The sequence below is a fragment of the Myodes glareolus genome, chromosome 13 (genome assembly GCF_982192425.1).
Source record: "Myodes glareolus chromosome 13, mMyoGla1.1, whole genome shotgun sequence".
Classification (NCBI taxonomy): domain Eukaryota; kingdom Metazoa; phylum Chordata; class Mammalia; order Rodentia; family Cricetidae; genus Myodes; species Myodes glareolus.
Window position 1 is genome coordinate 71,241,591 of NC_142038.1, and position 25,218 is coordinate 71,266,808.

Genomic DNA, 25,218 nt, shown 5'->3' on the forward strand with positions numbered 1-25,218 from the left:
CCTTAGATCAGCTGCATTACATATTAAACAAGTAAATTAAAGATATAGGGTCCACCCACTCCCTTTCTTCATTTTAGATTTTGGTTATATTTGTGTTATGTCAATCTCATATTTTCCTTTTCAAATAGGTCCAGAGCTCATGTGATAGCATTTCACTGATGTTTTTCATGCTTAATTATTTTAGTTGGTACTGCTAAGTTCCATGGTCAGGGAATTTATTCTTGGATGACATACCACACATTCTACTTCCTCAATGTTTTTGGGCTTATCCTTTCCTCTCTGCCCTTGCACAGTCTGGCCCCTGTGTCTCTACTCCACATGTCATTTTCTGACTACTTTCCACTCTTAAACCAAGGACGGTAAACAAAAGAGGTGGAGCACTGTCTGCCTGCAGCTCCAGTACTGGTCTCCTTTAAAGCACCCTCACAAGCTTGTGCCCCTGACTTCGGTTATGACATTCAGAAACCTGCAACTGTGTTGTGATTTAGAGGCTATTCCTTTTATTATTTCCCTCCACAGCACCCTCAACAGGGAGACCATCCTAATAGCCAATAAAAATGGTTGATATGGATATTATTTTCCTCAACCTCACAGCCACAGTTATGCTGAGTTTCAACAGGAAAACATACAGTTTCCCACCGTGCACTTTTGTCTAAGCTCACATTGATCCAGTCTCAGTGGACAGCCCTTTGGAACTACAACATGAATTTTATAGAACTCCATGTCCCAAAGCAGACATCTGTCTGGTAAGGACGCACCCAGATGTTCCTTCCATTGCATTAATAAGCTTTCTCCTTGTTGCACAGTCTAAAGGTAAATTCTTCCACTGCCCACCTTTCCCTTGCCTACCACACTGATAGTCCCCAGGAGAGCACCCAGAGAACAGATAGCTCAATTCTCCTTTCTTGTTTCTGTTAACAATAATTCATGTTCAACTAAAGGCTCAATAATTCATTTGTCAGTTATTACCCTTATCTTGTTTTTAACCTGGATTTTAGAGAATTAAGCAGGCATGTTTTATGACCACTTGTTTATGAATTGAGCTTTTCTTGTTTAATTGAAAATCTAGTTATTTTCTCACTCTTTTTCACATTTCATAGTTTCATCATGTGCCACAAGATCTTTGCTTCACCATAAACTCATGTCTCGGAGCTCTAGTCACTATTTTTGACATCAAATATTTTATTTAATACACAGGTAAAATGATATGAAGGCAATTTAAAGAACAATAACAAGAAATGAAGGCACATGTGCCCATGGTCAAGCTAAAGTGTCCTGTTTTTGTCAGGAGATCCTACTGCCTGTATCAGCTTGCTATCTTAGGTGCTTACTATAAATACAGTAAGATCCCTTCTCACTCCACTTATTGATAATCAGTGGAGAACTTCTGCTTCAGGGAGTAACTCGGGCATCCAGTTTGCTCCAGTTCCTCAGTCCTGCCGTCCTTTTGTTTCTGTACTGCTTCATCTGTAAATAATAGAGAGTGTGGAGAATTGCACAGGATGTTTTAGATGCTGGGTAGTGAGAAACGTGACTGCTTCTGTCCAGATCGGATTATATAGTAAGAGGGACCAAAACAAAAAGCCTGGCAGTGAGTTCAGGAATCAGAGCAAAGAGAACACGGGTCTGGTCCCTCAGCATGTTCTGTGTGCCTCTCCCATTTGCTCACTCAAAGAACTGGCCCACTTCAGGAATCACATCTCAACAGTCTCCTTTCCCTTCTTTCCATACCTCAAGTGCAGTCCTTCAGTATTGCTCTGACTTACAGCCTTATAGAAACAGATGTATGTTAGAAATGTGGGGCTTAGTTTTGCCATTTGAAAAGAATGTGTTTATGTGAGAAATATGCTTGTTTTCATTGCATAAGTTTTATGACACTACTACTCAATATCATACTCTTTCTCATTGTGACTGGACATTCTCTGAGCTACAGAAAGGCTTGCATTCAAAAGTATGCCAATCCAATGATGAATTCATCTATATCTTCTTGTAACTTATTTCTACATTATATTTTAAAAACTGCTATAGTTGCAAACATACATATGTTTCTAGTGAATTTTACTCTGTGTTAAAGTATACACTCTATATTGCATTTAATTTTAACACTTGTTTTGCCTGACCTTTGGCAACCATTCTAGCTTTCAGTTGATTTGTATTTATTTGGCTAATCTTGGTACATTTTCTATTTGTTTACTTCCAATTTCGTCTTCATGTTCTAAATCTGAAAAGATAACTTTGCTAGCTTTAAAAATCTAGGGCGGTGGTGTTGCACGCCTTTAATCCCAGCACTTGGGAGACAGAGACAGGTAGATCTCTGTGAGTTCAAGGCTATCCTGGTCTATAAGAGCTAGTTCTGGGACAGGCTCCAAAGAAATAGAAAAACCCTGTCTCGAAAAAAAAATCCAGAGGAATATTTATTATATTTTGATATCTTGCATTTATGATTAATCTAGGGTTTTACTTTCTCATGTTTTATATTTGTGTACAGAGGAGCTTTGCATGTTTATATGTGTGCAGCTCCTATGAGTTCAGGTATGGGGCAGGTATGTGTACATGTGTGTGTAGGCTAGAGTTCAGTCTTGGGTGTCATTCCTCAGGTGCTATCCTCCTTTTTATTGAGACAATATCTCTCACTGGTTTAGAACTCCCAAGCAGGCTGAGATGTCTGGCCAGTGAATTCCTGAGATGCCTCTGTCCTTGCTTTTTCTGATTTGGAATTACAAGGGTACACCATTGACAGACATGGGGGCTCACACCTTTAATCCCTAGACAGCAGAGGCAGGAAGATCTCTGTGGGTTAGACGCCAGCCTGATCTACATAAGTTCCAGGGAAACCACAGTTATGTAGTAAGAACATGTCTCAACAAAATGAAACAGTCACACCATATACATACATACATACATACATACATACATACATACATACATGCATGCTTAATACATCCACCCATCCATCCATCTGTACATACATACATTTATATATACATATATGTGTTGGGTGAGTGTGTTCTCAAAGATTGAACTCAACCCCTAGACTATGCCTTTGTTCTAACAAATTAGACACTTGTTATTTTAATCAGTAAATAATTTTGATTAATCTATGTTTGTCATTTTCTTTGCTTATTCAATTTTTTCATTCTAAATCCATAGACATAACTCTGCCAGGATTTAAGATAGAGAGACCAGCTATTTATTATATTACTTTATTTTGCAACTGTGATATATATATATATATATATATATATATATACATACATCTTTTTAAACTTTCCACCTGTGAAGTTAGAAATGTCTTGCTTTAACACTATTTTAAGATTCTAAGTCTCTCTCATTGACTCAAGAGAATTCTTCATCACTAACTAAATATTCTATCTAGGTGTCAGGAAAAATAGTACATGGCCAGTTTTATTCTCAGCAACCTCTCTGATCTCTTGTCTTTTCCGGTTTGAAAGACATATCCTCTAAACCTGCTGATAGCCATCCTTTCATTTTGGGTTGCCCTAGTTTCATTTCTCTCGCTGTGATAAAACACCCTTGCGAAAAGCAGCCTAAGGGAGAAAGTGTATATTTTAGCTCACAGTTCCAGGTCACAGTCCATCACTGTGGGGAAGCTAAGGAGGCAGGAACGTCAAACAGCTGTCACATCACATCCACAGTCAAAAGCAAGGAGAAGTGAGCGCACACTTGCTTACTACCCAGCTTTCTTCTCAACCCTTACAGCCAAGGACCGAGACTCAGGAAACATTGTTGTCCATAGTGGGCTAGCTCTTCTTGCCCCAACTCAACACTGAAAACTATGACTTCCTTGTCTGACAAGTTTGATCAAGCTGGCAGTTCACACTAACCATCATAGCATCCACAACTAGTTCTGACCTCTCTCCACTCCCCACCTCTAGACCAATTCTTTTCTGCATCCTATTTCTTCTGCTGCTCTTAGGCAAATTTTTAAAAACTTGTCTGACAATAATTATTTTACGTATACTCTTGACGGAGAGTTTGATAACATGTGCTAACACTTAACATGCCATGATGTGCACTTTTTTGTTGTGAATTTTGAATGTGTCTGTGCTCCACCACCTTTGTCTAGACTCCGACACTGCTGCTGTTAACAAATCTCACTGCTGCCGTTCTGATCATTCTCTGCGATGTGAGACTTCCTTACTCCCAGTGCTCTGAATTAACAAGGTATTGCTCCCTTGATATGTTCATTTGTCATCCGTTGTGTTAAGTCTGAGAGTGGCCTCTATAAATTGGGAGACTTGTGACCACCACTTCGCTGAAGTTTCATCACATGATGTATCTAATAATCTCTCCTTTTCCCTTCTCGGCCCTCACTATCTGGAATTCCTATTCTTAGATGTTGACTCTCTTACATCAGTCTCATTGCCTTGCTCCCTTTTCATTTGACAATTTCATATATTTGTCCCTTAACTCTGTTTTCTGAGTAATCCCTTTATCTCCTAACCTTTCTGATGACTTTTCTTTTTCATTTGGTTTCATTTTTCATTTACAAGAGCTTTTTTGTTGGTATCTGTTTTCTTTCTGTTAAATACAGGGCCCTGAGAAGCCCAGTGCACAATTCCCTGATTGCAGACAGCATCTTGCATCTTCTTGTTATCTCTCGTAGAATGTGGCTAACACTTTACAGCATTTTAAGTTAGTTTTCACTCCTCTGTCAGCAACCCACGTTCTAAAATGTATAACTCTCTCTATATATAAGCATCTCTTCCTACTTTATCTATGTTTCTGTAACTCCTTTTCTCCCTAATTCCTTGATTTTTGTTTTAAAGGCATTTGAGGAGGGAAGAGAAACAAAAAAGTGTTTGGTCTGCCCTCATTTATCTACAGATTCTCTTCATTGACTACTTAGCTGAATTAACTAAAGTAATACATTAATAACACTGAAAATGTCATGTTTATGAACGTTATAGCATTTTTAGTGTTTCTCAATATTGTATTCCCTTCTTATGGTTTTAGATATTTCTAGTCTTCCCTGGAATGCTGATCCTGTATTGTTCTTGCTTCCGTTTGTCAACATTAAAAGTTTCTGTGTATATCCCACTAACTATCTTAGGAAACGTCTTTGACATTTTAACATGATCATGATTTTGTGGTGTGCTATTAGAATATCCCAAAAGATGTTTACTGTACAATTTTTGCCAGTGTGTAGGGTTTTTTATTTCATTTATCCAGTTTAAAGTCAAGATTCCTTTGCTATTGTACTTCATGTTGCTTCTGTATGAAATGGATGAAGATGAACTGCATGGGGTTTAAGATACAAAGCAAGAGGAAAAGCAATGGGTGGACAGTAGAATCTAATTAATATCTGCATGTGATTGAGACACTATTGAGTGCATGGCTCACACCTTAGAATGTATAAGAAAGAAATCAGATTCATGTTACAATACACACATACTTGAGTTTCACAGTGTTTTATGCTAGTCATAGAATTTTACTACTGTTTAGAAAGCAATATTATAATTTTATAGGAGACATTATATAATAACAGCCAATGTAATGCCTAGATAATATATAAAGAAGAATAAAGACTCTCCAAAATATATAGCGTGTATCCAAACATTAACAGAATTAAGTATCTACCATATATGGTCTAAGTAAACCAGATTCTTTATAAACATAATACTTCTTCAGAATCATGCTTTTTCTGAAATTTGCAGAGAAGGAAATTTAAAAATAATGTTGTATACAGATAAGAAAACATAAAACGTATTTTATCTAGATGATTCTCAGTAACATTTGTATTTAAACTTTAGTGAGTCACTGTTCTAAAATTTGTTTAAAAACATATACGGAAAACTTTTTTAATTTAAAGAAATATGAGATTTTAATGTGAAGTATTTATTCTGGGAATTTGTTTCATTGAAATCATAGTAAATATTTGACATTAAGTAAGTGTAGATGTTATTTTGCTGTAAAAATTGCCATTCCAACACCAGCTTGACCCATTCTGTGTCAGGCTGTAACTCATGATCTTACATGAACTGGTCTTTTCGCAGAAGAAGCCAGCAGACAGATAGGAATGGCTTTCTAATATTCCATTGCTGTTACGTTCTGAATGCTGCTGTGTTTTGTTTGCTTTCATTTCTGAAAGTTTAATCTCATGGCCTTTCAACCTTTGTGCTTGGAGAGATAACTTTGTAATTAGGAAAATTTGCAGCTCCCCCAGTGAACCCAAGTTCAGTCCCCACACTGAAAGGCTTTCCACCTTACCAAGTCACATTTTATCATCTTACTTTTTTTGTTATTGATTTTTCTTTTGGGCCAACCCATAGTTAGTTGTTGTTTCTGCTCTTCTTTAATCCCATCTTCACAGTTTTAGCTTATATTAAATGTCTATTTATTGGATGGAGCAAGAAAACATCATATTGAGTGAGGTAACCCAGACCCAGAAAGACAATTATCACATGTACTTACTCATAAGTGTTTTTTAAACATAAAGCAAAGAAAACTAGCCTACAAAGCACAATCCCTGAGAAATTGGATACAATGAGGACCCCAAGAGAGACATACATGGATCTAATCTACATATGAATCAGAAAATGACAAGATCTCCTGAGTAAACTGGAAGCATGGGAACCATGGGAGAGGGTTGAAGGGGAGAGGAGAGGCAGGGAGGAGAGGAGAGGCAGGGAGGAGAGCAGAAAAAAAAATGTATAGTTCAATAAAATCAATAAAAAAGAATGTAAAAAATGTCTGTTTATTAAATAAATACCATATAGTGATGATGTCATGCCTTAGTTTCTTAATCACAGTTCTATATGTTTCATCCCTCAATATCCTTTAGGATTCCTACTGGGTTTTTAATTTCCCTCTTATTTGAACCGAAGGAAACCCTTGGGCTCTAATCTGTAACCTGTTTTGTTCTCCCATTTCCTGTACAGACACACTCAAGTTCAGCTGTCGTTTGTCATGGTGCTGATTTTTATGGCCCTGTTTGTCCATTCAATCATGCTTGGATTATTGTATCTTAGTCTGGGCCCTGCATTTAAAGGAAGGCATTAGCAAACTCAAATGTGTTTGGAGGGATGATTAAATTGATTGAAGTCTCCTAAACCATGTCCCATGAGGAATGGCTGAAGGAATTGTGTATATTTATTGTTTATCCTGGAGTAAGAAAGATTGAGGGCAGACAGAATAATTGTTTTCAGTAATTGGAAAGTCTGTCATGTAAAGGAGGGAACAGATTTGTTATGAGTTGTTCTAGAAAGCTCTACTAAAATCAACTTGGACAAAGTATGAGCAGACCTATTAAAATATTCTCTCATAATGATCAGTGATTAAACCTTATTCCTCTTGGTTTTTCCTAGCACAGAGTTTTATTTATACTGGGAACTAGTGAATAGTTATTGACTGGATTTAATCAATATGATTGAAAGAACAAACCTCTCAGTAAACTAGAGTTCCTTTTAAAGTAGAAATATCAGGTCTTTCAACAAATTTTTATCAACTGCGTATGAAACAGCTGATTCTGTTCTTAGCTCACAGGATATAAAGCTGCCAACATCGTGATGTTGTGGATGGCTTCTGTGGGCAAGAACACTTCGAAAAGTTTTCCTGAATTTGATAACTTCACATCAACCTCAGATGCTAGGTACTTTCATTATTTACACTGTAGACTTGAGGAAACTGGGCCATATGGAAGTTTTAGACTGGCCAGTTTTGAAAAGCTGGCTAGGGTTCAAATTAGATTTTAATCCAGACAGTCAGGCTCACTGATTTCCGTCCATAACTACCGTGATAAAAACTGACAATAATGAAGGACAAAGGCATACCAAAGCGAAACTCCTGAGGACACGAGGCGATCTAATCCAGCCTTCTTTCTGGGACTCTACCCCATCTCTCCCTAAATGTCTGTGGCCTCCTCTCCCCTCAGGCTAGGCTTCACATTGTCTCTGAGGGATCATCTCAAAAGCAATGCCATCATTCTACTTCCTTCAAATCTTTCGTTAGCTCATAATGTCTGCAGGACACAGCTACCACTACCTTTTGGTCAGCAAAACCTTCTGGTATCTGTCTCTGCTTGTCCACATTACCTCATCTCTCCAGGAACACTGTGCAAACAATGTAGCTACATGACTCTGTCATGTAGACTGTGTCTGGCAAGGAAACAAGGTTGTTGTGGGAATGAAACTATCAATAAGAAATGTTCAGAGCAGTGTCTTGCGTGTAATAACTGCTCAAGAAATGTTAGCATATTTATTTCTATCTACTTCTGATTATCCTGACAAAACTGCTGTGTGCTACATATAATTTATCCCTTAGTTTTCTCACTGCACTGGTGATTGCTTTGTAATAGATTGAGAAATAAAGGGGAAGTATTGGCTCTCCTAATTAACAAATTCAGAGGCAGAGCAAGCACAGGAAGAGTCCAGGCAGAGTTACTCCCCTGTTTTTCAGACTTCTCAGCCTGGCCTTCCTCCGTGCTAGCTTATGTTGAGACTGGCCTTCGTCAGGGCAGCCAGATGGCTTCCAGCATAGCAAGAACTATGTAAGCCTTTTTTATTTGTATTCAGTAAGACTAAAAATATCATTTTCCATTGTCATCGAGCCTGGGCTCTTCACTTTGAATAGATCCTCTGTACCATGATCACTGTCCCAGTGGAAGCCAAGAGTCAGCTGAGATAAAGCATTAACTGATGACCCTCAAAGTTATGCCCATATCCTAACACCTAGAACTTTACCATGAGAAAGGGCCTCCATTGTTGTAATTAGCTTAAAAATATCTAGGTAAAATAATACTGCAATATCTGAGTGGGCTTCGAATCTGCTGGTGTGCGTACTGATGCATCTCTTAAAGAGAAAGGGAAACACGCAGAGCAAAGGGCCATGTATCTAAGGAGCCAGACTATGCCTGGACTTACCAGAAGCCTGGGAGGCAAACAAGCACTCTTCGTTTGCGTCTAAGACGGGTAGCTCTGAATCTACCTTGACTTCAGATTTTCAGCTTCCAAGACCAGGGGAGAATATGTTGCTATTGTTTTTGTGTTTTGGTTTTTGGTTTCTTGAGATAGGTTCTCACACAGGCCAGGCTGGCCTCAAATTCACAGGAGATGAATGTACAGACAGTTTTTAAGCCAACTATTTTTGCTTTTCAAGGAACATAGCTGCCCTCTGCCAAGATTATACTCTTAGAAGTCCATTTACAGAGCCAAGGGTGGGGACAATCTATCCTAAACTGTGGAACTTCTACATAGAGGAGCAACACAGCAGTCACTTCCGTATTCTTCAACTCTACTTTGCACTTGTAATTTTTGGTTCTTAGACCACTGTGCATTGCAAGCTTACAGTCTGAGCCATTTCTTTATTTACCTTTTCTGAGGTGATTCTATTGATTTCAACAGCAAAACAAGATCACTTCATTTGACTTTCTATGTCCCTTAACAATTCATAGTTTTCTCTTAGCTGGTTTGACGTGTTTCTTGTTGATAACCCATCAGGTTATTTAATGATGGCGATTCAAGTTGTTATTTCTCATTCTCCTGTGGCCAAAGTCTAGAACTGCTTCACGTGTGCCCCTAGAAAACTGGGATTGATTCTGTATGTGCCTTGTATGTTGATTAATGGGATCTTTGTGATTCTACACAGTGAAGTTAGTGGTAGTCTTGAGGAGTCTTCACTGGCATTGGACTATGCAGTACACATTCTTAAAGTTCCATCTTAAAAAATATATAAAACCCCACGGTGGTTTTACTTCATACATGCTTAACATTTTAAAATATTTGATGCTCTAAACTTCTTTAGACCAGATGTGGATGCCAAGTGAAACTGAAGTATGGAATGAATGGTTCATTTAGCAATAATCCCTTTGAGTGTTCTGCCTCATCTAATACAAACAAATGTTTCCAAGGGCATTTGGATTTAGCCTCATGTGGTCGTTAAAGAAAGGTTACATTGCTTAAATTGTAAAACTACTATATTAAATAATAGAATGTAAGACTTCACAACGTTTCCCTTTAAAACAAAGAATATAAAGGCAAAGTCTTGTCTTGTTAAAGACTTTATATAATTAAATCTAAATTACCACAGCTAAAAGTAGAAGGTACCTGTTAAATAAATTATATGGAAAGTCACAGAAACAATATGAATAAAGAAACACCTAGAAATTAGTGTCTGGTGAAGGAATAGGTGACAAAATACACTGGATAGTCGAGCAATCACATAAAATAAGCCATAAAATACAAAACTTGAGAAACCCTCTGAAAAATATTTGAAAACTCTCAGTGCCATTCTACCCAATCATAGCAATCTCACCAACTGGATTCTTTTAAAATGGTGTTTGAATAGTGCTTTACTTAGCTAGTTTTTTGTTATTTCTACTACAAAAATTATAATAAATTTAGTGCCTTGAAACAACACAAGTATGTAATATTTCTGTAGATTTGAAGTCAGAAGCAGGCTAAAATCAAGGTGTCAGCTGGACCACTTCCTTTGTTTCTTTAGGTTTTCTGCTTCTAGAACCAATGCAGTTGCTGTCTTCCTCCCCCAAAGCTAACAGAGGTCAGTCTAGTCATTTCTCACTGCCTGACTGAGGCTACATCTTCTTTTTTCCTCTTCCACTGTTCAGAAAATTTGTGATGGGCTAGATAGAACTCAACCAGACAACTAGGAAGGATCTCCTTTATTTAAGGTTAACTGACTGTCAATTCGCATTCATTTTGAGATCAAAATTATTTTCTAGCATGGAAATAGTGTGTTTGTCAGCTTTTGTAAATGAAAAGTGGACCTCTTCTGTGAACACTTGTAGCCTGCCCAAAGTAACACTCATAACTTTTACATTTAGTCAATGATGCTGTGCATATGCAAGATGTCATTGCAGGAGGCTGCAGACAGGACACATGAGATTCTATGAGTTTTATAACTACTAGTTTTTTTAAAATAACACTTGTCAAGGGAGAAAGATTTGGTGAAAATGTGGAAATGCTTAAAGAATTTCATATTAGGAAAATGGACCAAGTCAGCATTATTTAGCAACTAAGATCATCAACAAAGTAATAAATAATAAATCAAAAAATGGAATGGAGTGTCACTAAGTGGCAAGCATGCTTAGTGTGTAGGAGTATGTGGGTTCCATCCCTAGACTGAAAATGTATAAAAGATTTTTTTAATGGTAAATTAAGCCTACTGTAGTATCACATGAATTACACCCAGCGTCATCTAAAATTCACATTAAGGTCAAATGCTTCATTTAATTAAGTTATTCATTCAAAATTTGCTGGGTTTTGTTATTGACACAAGGATCTATTCAATGAAAATGATTTCAATTGCTATCCATTTATTTGTAATCCTGTCCACAATGAACTGAATATTATTAGAAATATATCACAGCTTAACCTCAATATGGCTGATAGCAGCAATAGATTTTCACAATGTTTATGTTTTGTTTTGCTTTTATTTTTAGCATATTTACCATGCTTACCAAGAAGAACATTAATTGATGCTACTAAAATGTCTTAGGGTAAGATTAATGCTTATTTCCTGAAGCACCATCACATTCTGTTTGATTTGTTATTTTTTGAGATTATGTGATACATAGAATAGATGCTGTCATCCTGATTTTAAAGAGAAAGGAAATTATATCTGAACAATGACATGGAGATTTCTGGTAAAAAGATGAATGCATGCTTTTGTTTTACTCCCTGAATCTAGTCCCAGGACTAAACAATAACAAATGGAATTTGGAAAGGAGAGAGTGTGAGGGTATAATCAGACTCAAAACCAGGAACAGAAGCAAGTAAACATCCATAAAATGGATAGAAATTGTGGTCCTATTAGGCTGTAAGTTGGCAAACTCTTGACAGATCTGGTACGTCATTGCCTGTGTGCTTGTAGCTGGAGATAAGAAGGGAAATACACAACTACCTCAAAATAAAGATGATTAAGAAGATGACAAAGAAGGAAGAGGAGGAGATGACAATGACAATAATGATGAAAGAAAAAGAAGAAGAGGAGGAGGAGGAGGAAGAAGAAGAAGAAGGAGGAGGAGGAAGAGGAGGAGGAGGAGAAGAAGAAGAAGAAGAAGGAGAAGAAGAAGAAAAAAAAAGAAAAAGAAGAAGAAAGATATGAATGAAGAAACAACTACTGGCCATTTCCCCTGAAGCCCCGAAGCTGTGTGGTTCCCAATGTGCAACGTTTAGGGAAAGAGGGAAACAGAAACAGACAAACCTGGAACCCAGTGATCTTTGATCTCTGTTCTGCCATGGTGCCAATCTCACCCTTGGTGAAGAACACCAAACTAACAATAGTTAAACTCAGCTCTATATGCAACTCAGAAAAAGTCACAAGCAGGAAGGTTTGTGTTATGCCAATATAAACAAAAATTACTAGCCAGAATCTTTTTTAAAAAAACATACAAACCAGTATTAAAATAGAAGTTACTGGAAGTGGGGCCCAGTGAAAGAATGTTTGTCTTCAGTGTGCCAGGTCCCAGGTTCAGTCCCCAGAAACACACACACACACACACACACACACACACACACACACACACCAGCAAGGCAGGGAGGAACTATGAACAAGAAACTCAAATGGCAGGGAGAATAGGGAAAATAGAAACTAACCAAAAACAAGGGAGAAAATTGAAAATGTTTTATCCTTTTATAAGTTATCCCAAGCAACATCATCTCCATCTGCAGGGCGTCTGGGTCTGAGATACAGACTAAGATGTCTAACTGGAAACTTAGGGATAACAAGCAGTTCTGGAAGACAGCACAGAGGAAGGAGTCTCTGAGTACATAGGTTAAGGATGGGTTGGGGGAGTCACGCTTCACAGGAATCTGGAGAAGATGGAGGGAGAGTGCGGACACTGATTCGGCAGAGACAAAACCAAAATGTGTGGACAGGCACAAAAGATGTCGAAGCCTGGGAATTTCTGGATGTCCCCATCATTGTGACATCCTTACACAGAGGATGGGAAAGAAAAGAATGATTCAGCCACTATGGATAAGATGAGGAAACATAACTGCCGAGGTCCGATGTTAGGTTAGATTAAGAGACAAGCACCCATGTCTGGGTTCCTTCTACGCTAAACTGCCTGCCTAAAATCGTGAACTTCTGCCAAACTTAGCAACTTATAATTTTCTTATACACAAATCACCTCTAATTAATAATTTTATTCTTAAGTTGCAAAATATAATTTTGTTGATGGCCTCCATGTTTGAAAAGAATAAGCTTCATGTATTGGGATCATAATAGCATGAAGTGATTATATTTGAACTTCTTTTCATGATTATGGAAACACCACCTCTCTAAGAAATCAAGTGACAAAGACATAAAAACTATTTTTCTGTATGTTAACATTCCTCACCTCACCATGCACAAGTTTGAACCATGGATTTACTAATAAACTGTAAAATACAGTAATTGCTTTTATTCTGTTATCCCTCCTCCAAGTTGAATTCAAAGCAACAAGTTGAGAAGTCTAATTAAATTGAAGGCATTGTGTCCACGTGTGAGAATACAGGGGGCTGTGAAAAGCTCAGGAAACCTTAAGCTTCATAAATGTCACAGAGTACTTGTCCCTAAACCAACACAATTCTTCGTAATTTCAGTTTTCAACAGCCTACACTTTCCCTGGCAGGCTTGGAGGTAGATATATGATCTCCAAAGAGGTGCATGTTCCCATCATGACTGACCGTCAGGTTTGCTTAAAGCAAAACTGTTGCTCTTACCACCTCACCTGTGTTTAATGAGGGCCGTTTCCTCATGCCAATGTTGGGTTAATGGACTGAGATGCAGGAAAAACAAACGGATCTCTCCCTTTTACACCAGATTGCCTTTCTGCCTTGTGGCTTTAATCACTCAGCCCTCCCACATCTGCCATAATAACAATTATGGCTCCTCTGCTGGCTCCTCACCCAGGAGGATATGAGAGAGGATAGCAACACCTCCGGAAAAAATCAGGGCAAATTCTTAATCTATTTCCAGCATTGTAGGTAATAATTTTCCTCTGCAATCCCCCAAGGGTGCTTCTGTGGGCTCACACACCCACCATCCCGTGGGTTTGTGACACCGCTGTGATTTCTAAGTTTCCGTCTACCTTTCCTCCTCTGAGATAAGTTTTAATTATGTAGACAGGTTGTAAAAGTCTATTTCTTCTTATAAACAACTATTTCTTTGTTAGTACCAGATTTTGTTCAACTGTTTTCCTGCTATCTGAATCTTCTTATGCACACAGGAAATGTGTCAGGTCATTGTTTAACTGCAGTTGTCAAAGGAAGAGAAAGCTAGCTTCTTTTCTAGCTTCCCTTGGGAGGTGTTCTCTGCTGCAGAAGGTTGAAACACCCATATATATTTATTTTACACTCAATATAGGTACAAAATATAACCCATCAAATTTGCAGATTTTCGACATCTTTAAAACCTGCTTTCTTGCCAGAATCAAAACACTGAAAATCCCCACAAGTGCTGGTAAAATCCCTCAGAGTTGCTGCTTCCTTAGGGGACTGAGAAAAGCAGTTTGAACAAGTGACCTAAGATGCTAACAACTACAACTGTTTCATTCTGGCCCCCTCCATTTTACAATTTAAATGTAAAGAAAATGAGTGCTTATGATGGAATTTTTCTGCTTGTATATAAATGCTTTGGAGTATTGGGTTGTATTTTTTTCCCTAATCAAATGATCATCCTAAGTACTTTATACATATCCCATGAAATCTGACTTCATAGTATCTTTGAAGCCAAGCTCTGTATAAAAACTGGTTTCCTAACAATAGTTAATTAAGCTTCATGCGGTGAAACACACTCTAATTTCAGTACATGGAAGGTAGGCATAGGAGCAACCAAGGTTCGATGCTAGCCTGGACTATATAATGAAATACTCTTAGTAGAAAAGGAAGAGAGAAAGTAAAATATCTAGACACCATCATTTAACTGGTCTTACAGTTACTCAGAGCAGTCTTGAACTTTTAACTTGAGATAAGCTGGAGTTATCTGGGAAGAAGGAACTTCATTTGAGGCCTCCATCAGATTGTCCTGTAGGTGTGTCTATAAGGCATTTTCGTGATTAATTTGATTAATGATTGATGCAAGAGGGCCCAGACAACTATTGATGATGCCACTCCAGGGCAGTTGATGATGGGATGTGTCAGAATCCAAGCGGTAGTGGAGGAGTCATGGAAACATAAATAAAATAAAATGGGCAAAGAATTTTTATAGATATTTGTTCATGCAAATGGTCAAGAAGTACACAAAAATGCTCAAATCCCAACTCATTAAGAAAATGAACGTTAAACTCATACCACTTCACATGCATTAGGCTGACAATTAATAAAAGAAAAACAAGTAAAATTAAAAATAAATAAAAAGCATTAGCAAGAATGCAAAGAATATGAGTAGGGTATGGCAGCACACATCTGTAATTCTCATTCTTGGGAGACTGGAGCAGGAGGATCATGAATTCAAAGTCAGCCTGATCTGCATAATGAGGGACTAACTAAAACTAAAAACAACAACAAAGAAAACAAACAAATACCGGACCTAAAAACAAAACCTAAAGGAACCGAAGCTTGGCACACTGCTAGTAGGAATAGAAAGTGGAACAGCCACCATGGCTTCCTCGAAACTTAGAACCACACTAACAAGGAGCCAGGAGTGGAATCTCTGGAAATGTGCTGAGAAGTGGCGCTGCAAGGGGGCTCTCAACAGATGCATGTGTCTCACCTTCACAACAGCGCTGTCCACAACAGCCATGCCCAGGGCACCTCCCAAGTGTCCACTGACAGACGAGTGGGTAAGGAAGTTGTGTTGACACAAATTATAAAATGCTTTTTGTCCTTAACTAGAAGAAAACTTTGTCACCAACTACCATCTGAACACATCTTAGCAACATTGTGCTAAGTGACATAAACCTATCACAAAGGAAAGAGAGAGAGAGGACGGGAGGAATAGAGAAAAAAGGAAGGGAGGAAGGAAGGAAGGAAGGAAGGAAGAAAGAAAGAAAGAAAGAAAGAAAGAAAGAAAGAAAGAAAGAAAGAAAGAAAGAAAGAAAGAAAGAAAGAGAAGATAGATAAGTGATGAGTGTTGAGGCTGGAGAGATGGTTCCGTGGTTAATAGTACTTGCAGAGGACATGGGTTTGGTTCCCAGCACCCACACAGAGGCTAACAATTGTCTTTAACTCCAATTCCAGGTTATTCAAGCCCTCTTCTGGCCTCTGTGTGCACAGACATGTACATATGCTCAGATGTATATGTAGACAAACACTTGCACACACAAAATAAAATATGTAAATTTTTAACAAAAACAACAAATTACTGCTGATTCCATTTAGCAAAGGAACTAGAAAATAGAAAGATAGCTTCAGAGGTTGATAGCAGGGTACTGGAAAGGTGCCAGTCAATGTTCATGATCTCAATGTTACCAAGGAAAAGGAATGCTGGGAATTTACCCCACAACTATGTGACTCCAGCAGGATTAAAAGGCGTACTTCCAAATGACTAAAAGGATAGATAGGCTCAGAAGCATATATTTAAATATTCATGCATATAAATATGTAATAATAACAAAGAAAAAGAGGCCAGGAATTTAAGGAGGCATGTTGGGAGTTGGGCTTAGGGAAAAGAATGGTGAAATGATGTGATGATATTTTAATAAAAAATGCAGAACGGTGGGGAAAAGAATGTAAGATGAGCAAGGCACCAAAAAAAAAAAAAAAAACAGTCCTCAGTAGTGGCTTCTTCATCCCCTGCCTCCAGATCCCTCCTCGAGCTCCTATCCTGGCTTCCATCAGGAGAGGACTGCCAGATGAAATAAACGCTTCCCCACCCAAATCACTTTTTCCTGGGGTGTTTTGTCACAACAACAAAACTAACTAAGATACATCAGTATTCTCCTCAAAGATGTGAGTCATATTTGGGATAAGAGATGAGTTATAGAAACAGCTGTATATACAATGCCTTCACACTGAAGAAGCATTCATGCAACTTTTCCAGAGAGAAAATGTGGTGTGTCCAACAAGGCTCTCTGGACGTCATAGATTGCCAGGCTGTTCACCAGCTGAGGTCCTGTGATGCTGGTATGGTTCAGTGGTAGCCATGGTCCCCACTTGAGTTTCAAGGAAGTCACACAAACTCCAGCATCTGATGGCAGCTCTTATGAGTGTTTATCTTTTTCTAAAGATAATGTTCACATTTCAGTTAGATCCTCAGAAGTGGGTGTGATAGAGTACAAAATTAAGACTAAATTAAATAAGTTTGTTCAAAGAAAAAACTGATTTGAATCGGTTTTCTTTTGTTTCATAATTAAGTAATCTTTCATTGCCAAAGTGGACTTTTATGCTCTCTGGCAGATTTCCTTAATTATGTTCTTGTGGAGGAGATTTTTAGAACTAGGCATTTTCTATTTTTTCTGGCCTACAAAGACTATTAACTCACCATTTAAATTTTATAAATCTGTTATTTTGTCTAAATGAGAAATGCTCGATTAAACTTTTCAGTTTTGAATTTTATATAAAGTCAGTCTTCCTTATCTACAGATTCATCAATGTGTGATTGAAAATATTTGGCAAAACCAAGCATCTGGACTGAGCGTGTACAGACTTCACCCACAGATTCCACAACTACATATCAAAATATTCAAAAACAAACAACTCCAACAAAGCAGAACCTGAAGCCCTTTCCCCGCCTGGTTCCCTGGATAGTAGAGTGCTGTAGGCACAGTGTTGGGGTAAAGGGTGAATAGCTTAGAGATGCCTAAAGTTTCCCAGAGCAGGGAGTGGTTACCTGAGGATACTGCATCCTTTTCTCCCAAGTGGTTCCAGCATCCCGCTGTCCTCGAATGCTAATGATTTGAAGGGTTTCCCCAAACCCTACAAGAGTATCCTAAACCTCATTTTCCACACTTCAACAATCCATTCTGTTTTCTTTCTTCCCCTTATCATTATGTTGAATTAACCCAAACCTTGAGTCTTTATAACATGAAACTGCTTAATGAAACTGTTTAAATCCAGCCAAACCTTTCTCTTGATTCAATGTTATGCCGTGTTTTATTATGGGAGGGGGGACAAGAGTTTCCGGAATTCCACAGATCGGATACCAAGTTGCTTCCTGGGAGTATTTACTACAGAATCCTCTTTCCGTGCGTTATTGCACATTTGAGACTTCAGTGCTGTTCATATGCTTACTTTTTTTTTTTTGCCATATTTGAGCTCAAATCCAGACATTTACAATGTGAATTGTTTGGAATTCCAGGTCACTTTGAGGAATGTGCCCTAACACATCAAGGAAAGATTGAAACTTCGTGGAGAAATAAATCATGTAGCCTTTGAATTCGGACATGAAGAGAAACACATCGGTCTGAAGTGGTCATGAACCCCAAACAAGTCTTCCTTTCTGTCCTGCTGTTTGGGGCAGCAGGGCTGCTGCTCTTCATGTATTTGCAAGTCTGGATTGAAGAACAGCACACAGGTAACGTGCAGACCTATGGTCTCCCTTTAAATGAGAACCGCAATGGGAACTTGTTATTAAGGAAGTGGTGGTCGTAACAGTTATATGGTAAGCCAGGAACTATCCAACATCCACAACTCAAATGCCTGGCTCTGAAAAGGAGTAAATATTTTAAATATTTTACAGTCCAATGGCCCTTTGCTTTGTGCTTGTTCTGGAGTTTGTGTCATTTCAAAGGGGACCCTCCCGGTTTCGTTAGCACAATATCAGTGTCTTTTTCACAAACTGCCCATAGGAGTATAGAACTTATTCCCTTTCTGATCTGCCCACCAATTGGCACTAAGCCTAAATAGGAAAAAAATATATGGGGATCCCTTCTAATTTTTATGTTTATCCTCAATATCAACATGAAAATTCTTCATACATTCGCTGCTAAGTGGAGGTTGAAACAACTTCTTATAAAGCCCTAATAGCAAGCCGTTTTTGACTTGGCAGGACATAATACTTCTATCATAACTATTCAACACCGACAATATGGAAACAGTGACCACTGACACTAAGTGAACAAATAGATGAGCCCTTGTTTCAATAAAACTTTACAAAAAGAGATGGTTCATAGATCATGCTTTCCTGACCATAGCTAGGTTCATCTTGTATATTCTTCATTTAGTTTAGAATGCCTCTACCAAGAAGGCATTCAGTGACGGATAAAATATGCTGTATTTATAGTTAAATCAATATTATTAAGGGAAATGTTAGAGAACATCTCAGAAATGTATAGATTGGGTTAGTAATGAAATTCACTTCTCTCCTTTGGGAAAAATGAACTTTGTTTTCTGACTGTTAGGAAAAATAAAGTAGAAGCAAAGTGATTTCTTGTTTCCATTTGTGACCTACTTAAAAATATTCTATATAAAAAGCCCTTGAAACATCTGCTAAGCAACATTGAACTGCAGCATGGAGTAACCAGGGTGACAAGTTTAAAAAGTTATTTCCATTTTTAAATACCTTCCTTGCTTTACCTTTGCCAACAGTTTGGATCTGTTTAATTTGTACGGTGGCCTACATTAAAGAGGTTGTTTATAATTGTTTCTAGAGTCTGTGATATATACCTAGCACGTATCCTTAATTCTCTGGGTTGTAAAAACTATGACTCTGAGATATCATATTACTGAATAATTCTGCACATGTATAATATCTAATAAAGCCACATGTGATAAAATATGTAGGTGAATCTCTCTGAAAACTAGCTCCTGGCATCAGTTTCCTTACATGATGAGGCCTCCAGAGGTGGGGACTGAATGCAAGCCTAGATTGGAGCTCTGTAGACTGGAATGCAGCGGAGGAGGAAAACTTGAGAAGATATCCTTCTTATCGACCTGAAAACATCATGACTGCCTACAACTTGTGGAGAGCTTCACCAGTCTCCAGTAATAAAGGAAATATATTCATATAAAGAGATTACTGTATGAGATAAATTAGCTTAGTCTGTTGGAAAGAACAAGATGTACTAAGAGACAGTCATGTGGCAACAGCCTACAAACAAAATATACCTCAGAGCCAGGAGAACTCTGTTCAATGCCTAGAACCCACATAAAGAGGGAAGGAGAGAACCAACTCTACAGCATTATTTTCTGACCTCCACATACATGCTATGGCACATGTGTCTGTGTACACACACACACACACACACACACACACACACAGTAATTAAAAATTAAAAATAAAGTGCATGTCACAACATGTGCCCATAGCCCTTTATTTAGTTGAGAGCTTAAAAAGTGCCATATGTTGGTATAAACTTTCTCCAGTCCTCCTAATATCTGAGTAGATGGGTTATTGTAGAAGGGAAGCGAGACTTCAGAGGATGAACCACTTCTCCAAAGACTCTTGTTTCAAAGCATTTGCAGGGAGGGAAAGCCCAGGCCTGCACCCTGAGTAGGCCACTGTAAGGACCACAGCAGGATACTATTGTGGAAGGGTGGATTCCTGTTACCCCAGTTAGCAGACAAAGTGAGGTAGAAGCAATGAGTTCCCAAAGTGCAACCCATACACCGGTCCTGCTATCCATTAGCCGTCCTTGAGTAATTAGGTGCATGTGTGAAGAAAGCACCACATCTGTAAAATGCTTTAGAGTCCTTGACACCAGTAAATGAAGCAACACGGAAGGCATATATTCCTGAACTCTGCTACATGCTAAATCTTCATGAAGACCTTGTGGGGAGGTGTTTGCATGCTGAAGCTGTACCCATATAGTGTGTAGCTTTCTCCATAGCTAGGTACCTACATATTTGGTATCCATTTTAAATAACATTGGGGACATCAGATATTTTAAACGCAATCATTTATTTATTTATTTATTAAAAATTTCCACCTCCTCCCCGCCTCCCTTTTCCCTTCCCCTCCCCACCTCCACCTTCCTCTCTAGTCCTAAGAGCAGTCAGGGTTCCCTGCCCTATGGGAAGTCCAAGGTCCTCCCCCCTCCATCCAGGTCTATAATGGTGAGCATCCAAACAGACTAGGTTCTCACAAAGTCAGTCCATGCAGTAGAATCAAAACCCAGTGCCATTTTCCTTGGCTTCTCAGTCAGCCCTCATTGACAACCACATTCAGAGGGTTCAGTTTTATCACATGCTCCATCAGTCCCAGTCCAGCTGACCTTGGTGAGCTCCCATTAGATCAGTCCCACCATCTCAGAGAGTGGACGCACCCCTCGTGGTCCTGGCTTCCTTGCTCATGTTTTCCCTCCTTCTGCTCCTGATTTGGACCTTGGGAGCTCAGTCCAGTCATCAGGGAAGTAAATATCTTAATTAAGAGAGCCATTTTAGGGTTTTCAAGAGACTTGACTCTAGAGGGGTTCCCAGGTCCAAGGAGAGGTCCCTAGTTTGTTCCTTGGGCAGCAGAGGAGAGGGTGCCTGAACTGGCCTTGTCCCATAGCCACACTGATGAATATCTTGCATTTCACCATAGAACCTTCATCTGGCGATGGATGAAGAAATGCAATCATTTTTAAACCTAAAAAATCTAAATGCATGCTTTGATGGTAAGACAAAACTTGAAAAAGTATCTGTCTTTTGGACACTTAAATCTCTGTCATTCTCTCTCTCTCTCTCTCTCTCTCTCTCTCTCTCACACACACACACACACACACACACACACACACATACACCCCTTACAGGAGGAGCTGGCTCCAGCTTTGGAAGCTCCCCACAGGTGAAGCAGGTGTTTAGGATTGCAGATGTTTGGGCCTCATTTGCACTTCAATTTTATGAGAGAATGCCGGAGCTTTTCTTCACACTTTTGCTTGAGACATTTGAAATGGAAACTATAGACTGATTTCTATACTCCCTTGTTTTTTCTAAGGAGATAAAATACTTTAGAATCCCAAGCTAAATCTTTTTCAAATCTTCTGACATGCAGGTAGAGAATGATAGAGACATAGACTTCTGGAAATGAAGGGGATGTCAGGTGACAGAGAAATGAAAACTTGTCTCATATGATAGGCACTCTTTATGGTGCCCTTGTTCTCCTTCCTTCAAACATTTAATTTGAGTGTCTATATTTGTGCATAGTGTGCATGTGTGTGCATATGCATATTTGCATGTATGTAGGTACAACTGTCTGTGAAGGTTGTGTAGTTTGCATGCGTGTGCATAGACATGTTCATGTGTATGTGGGTAAAAGTGTTTGTGATGGTGTGTGTAGTGTGCATGTGTGGTGTACATATACATATTCACATATATGTGGGTACAAGTGTCTGTGAAGCTGTGTGTAGTGTACATGTGTGTTCATATGCACATTCATGTGTATGTAGGTATAGATGTCTGTGAAGCTGTGTGTAGTATATATATGTGTTCATGTGCATGTTGACATGCATGTGAGTAAAACTGTATGTGAAAGTTCATGTGCGTGGTGTGTGTATGCCTCTGAAGGCCAGGGATAGAACACAGACGTCTTCCTCTATAGCTGGCAGCATTCTCGCTGACCCTGTACGGTGTGGGATAATTGTATGTATTCTGTCAGTCATGTTTTAAATAAACGCTGATTGGCCAGACAGGAAGTATAAGTGGGTCAACCAGACAGGGAGTAGAGGTGGGGCAATGAGAACATGAAAATTCTAGGAAGGAAGAAGCCCATTCCCCAGTCCTGCCCAGACCACAGAAGAAGCAAGATGTAATCTGCCCAGCAGAGAAAGGTACCGAGTCATGTGGCTAACATAGATAAGAATAATGGGTTAATATAAGCTACAAGAGCTAATAAGTAGCCTGAGCTAATGGTCCAATCAGTTTTATAACCTAATGTAGACTCTCTGCGTGATTTTCTCTGGGACTAAACGGCTGGGGGACCGGGCGGGACAGAAACCCCAATGAGCCCAGACCTCATGTTACACCTGCAGTTCCTGGATTGGCTAGTCTGGTTAGCTAGCTTGCCAAAAGCATCCCTACTCCACTTCCCAAATGCTAGGATTACGGTTTTGGCCACCATTCCACTTGGATTTTTATACGGGTTCTGGAAATCTCAACTCCATCTTCAAGCTTTTGCAGCAAGTGTTTTATCCACTCAGCCATTCCCACAGCCCCGTTTTTAATATCTAATTTAAAACATCCCTTTGTGTGCCTTGCTGGTGTTATGAATTTATTTTTAAACCTTTTTTTTGCAGTTAAGAGCACATGTTTTCCATTCAGAAAGGTTTTGAAGAGTTCAGCTGCCTGACTGATGCCCTTCTCTTTAACTGTGACCTGAGCATATTTCTTAGCCTTTCTGAGACTCAGTTTTGTCACCTATAAAATGGGGATAGCATTTTCCATGTAGTTAGTAATAAATTAGATAAAAACTTAATCTATGCTATTCAGAAGAAGAACTGTTGGAAAAAATTAATTGGAATAATGGGGCCATAGGATGAAATGTCATTCCAATTGAGACTGTACCTTTATAGGAAGATGAGAGACCTGCTTAGAAGGTCTTAGTGAAGCTTGGAGAAACCAGTGTTTGCAAGGCACTAAGCCCGGTGCCGGAAAAGCAGCAGTTCATGTCTGCAGCCTGTTATCCATAGGGGAATGAAGCCAGGCATCCACAGACTAGCCTGTTCCGAGTGTATAATTAAGACTCAGTTACAGCTCAGGAGGCTGGATGCTACCCAACCTTGTACCTTAACTGATTAAGAAAAAAAAACTTAAAAGTAAAAATAAAATCCTCAGTTCTGGCTCTGACTGGAATGGCTGGTAGAATCTATTCAATGTTAGGCCACTCTGGATGTTCATGTGAAATTTGGAAGGGCAATGATAGGATGGTTGCAGGGAGGATCATTGTTTGGCCACATCTCCAGCCGCCAAAAGCCACCCCTGAGGTCAAGCATTATTTCAGTCAGCAGTATGTCCTGAAGACCTCACAACTGCAGGTGCCACTCAATGTGGTAAATCCAAGGATACTACAGTGACCCAGGGGAATAATCCCTTTTCTCAATGATACTAAACCTCATAGATAGTACAGGACAAAAGTGGTCCGGTGTGCCTAGCCAACACATTGGTGTACAAGGACAATCTATTGTGACAAAAAGCAAAAGGGCCCTCCACTACAGGACAAAATAATAAGTTGGGACAAAGAGGAAAAGTCTAAAGATTCTCAACCAGGAAAAAAATATTCCTCACTACTTCTAGCTGCCTAGACTTGAACTTCCTCATCTGTGGAATCCATGAACTTGGTAAATCTACCAGACCAATCCCCCTGCTGACTCCACACTAAGAGCTTCAGAACCCGGACCTGTGGCCTACACCCCATACCTCATCTTCAGAGCTCAGCTCTAACTTCATTTTCTTTGGTCACCCTGCAGATCAGTCACCCTGACTAATTTACTCCAGCACACCCTTCCAATTGCACAGAGCCTACTGTGTGGTAGGTGCTCCACTGCCTTGCCATGGAGGGGAATAAATAATGTGTATGTTGGTTTTCCAATACCCTAGCCAAAGGTCCCCTTGGACTTGTTTCAATATAACTAGGGACCATGTTCCACACTCCTGAGGCATCCTTTGGTTTGTAACGGCATCCTTCATGAGTTCCCTGTATTAATTAGTAGGAACTGGCACCCTGACCTGTGCTACCTCCCTCTTCCCGAGTCTCTGATCTGTCTATCACACAGTCTGACCTTTTACATAGAGCACAAAGCATCAGATGTTTAAACCATTTCGTGAAAGAGATGATCCAAGTACTCTCAGAAATAATAACTTCTGTCTATGTTCCTTTTACAGTACAAGTGTGCGACTTGCCTGACATACACGTGTATAAGATTCACTGTCAAGTACTGAAGTGGTCACACATATATTGTAAATTCAAAGTAGGTGAACCCAAGCTGAATCTCACCAGACAACTTTCATTATTTAGTTTTCTGAAATATTCCACTATGAAGCTTAGTTTCAGCCTTTTCAAACTGAATTTCCTAAGACATCAATTACGAACACCTTTGTAAGCCTCCTCTAAGCATTTATATTCAAGACCAATCATTTTAGCTCCTTCATGATGCTGTTTAATATATGTATTATAAAGACAGTAATTCTGATTTTATTTCTTTAAATATACATGTTTTCTCAGCCTTCTACCAGGTTTTTTTTCCTTGATTTGCACCAAACAAGTATTAATATCTGTACTTAGTTTAGGAGTTAGCATTATTAGAACCCAACATCAATTATTTTGTTATATGTTATAATAAGTATCTACAAAAGACTCATATAACTGAATTCTTGCCTAGACTGGATTTAGGATGAGTGATGACAGCCTATATTAAATATGTATGAGGTCGTCAGTCAGCCCCTGCAACCTTACCTAAGG

At 38.9% G+C, this 25,218-nt stretch overlaps 1 protein-coding gene across 6 annotated transcripts in view; it reads left to right on the forward strand.

Annotated features, from left to right (window-relative positions):
* Chst9 (carbohydrate sulfotransferase 9) overlaps positions 1-25,218 on the forward strand; it is a 254,222-nt gene that overhangs the window by 14,980 nt on the left and 214,024 nt on the right. For 4 of the 6 annotated variants that reach the window (XM_087896241.1, XM_085700092.2, XM_085700094.2 and 1 more), the window contains one exon: positions 18,202-18,417. In XM_087896241.1, coding sequence (XP_087752367.1) covers positions 18,318-18,417 — 100 coding nt within the window. In that variant the 5' untranslated portion in view covers positions 18,202-18,317. Of the gene's footprint in view, positions 1-11,419; positions 11,477-18,201; positions 18,418-25,218 lie in introns of those variants that run through there. The other 2 variants (XM_085700093.2, XM_085700098.2) reach the window with 2 other exon arrangements.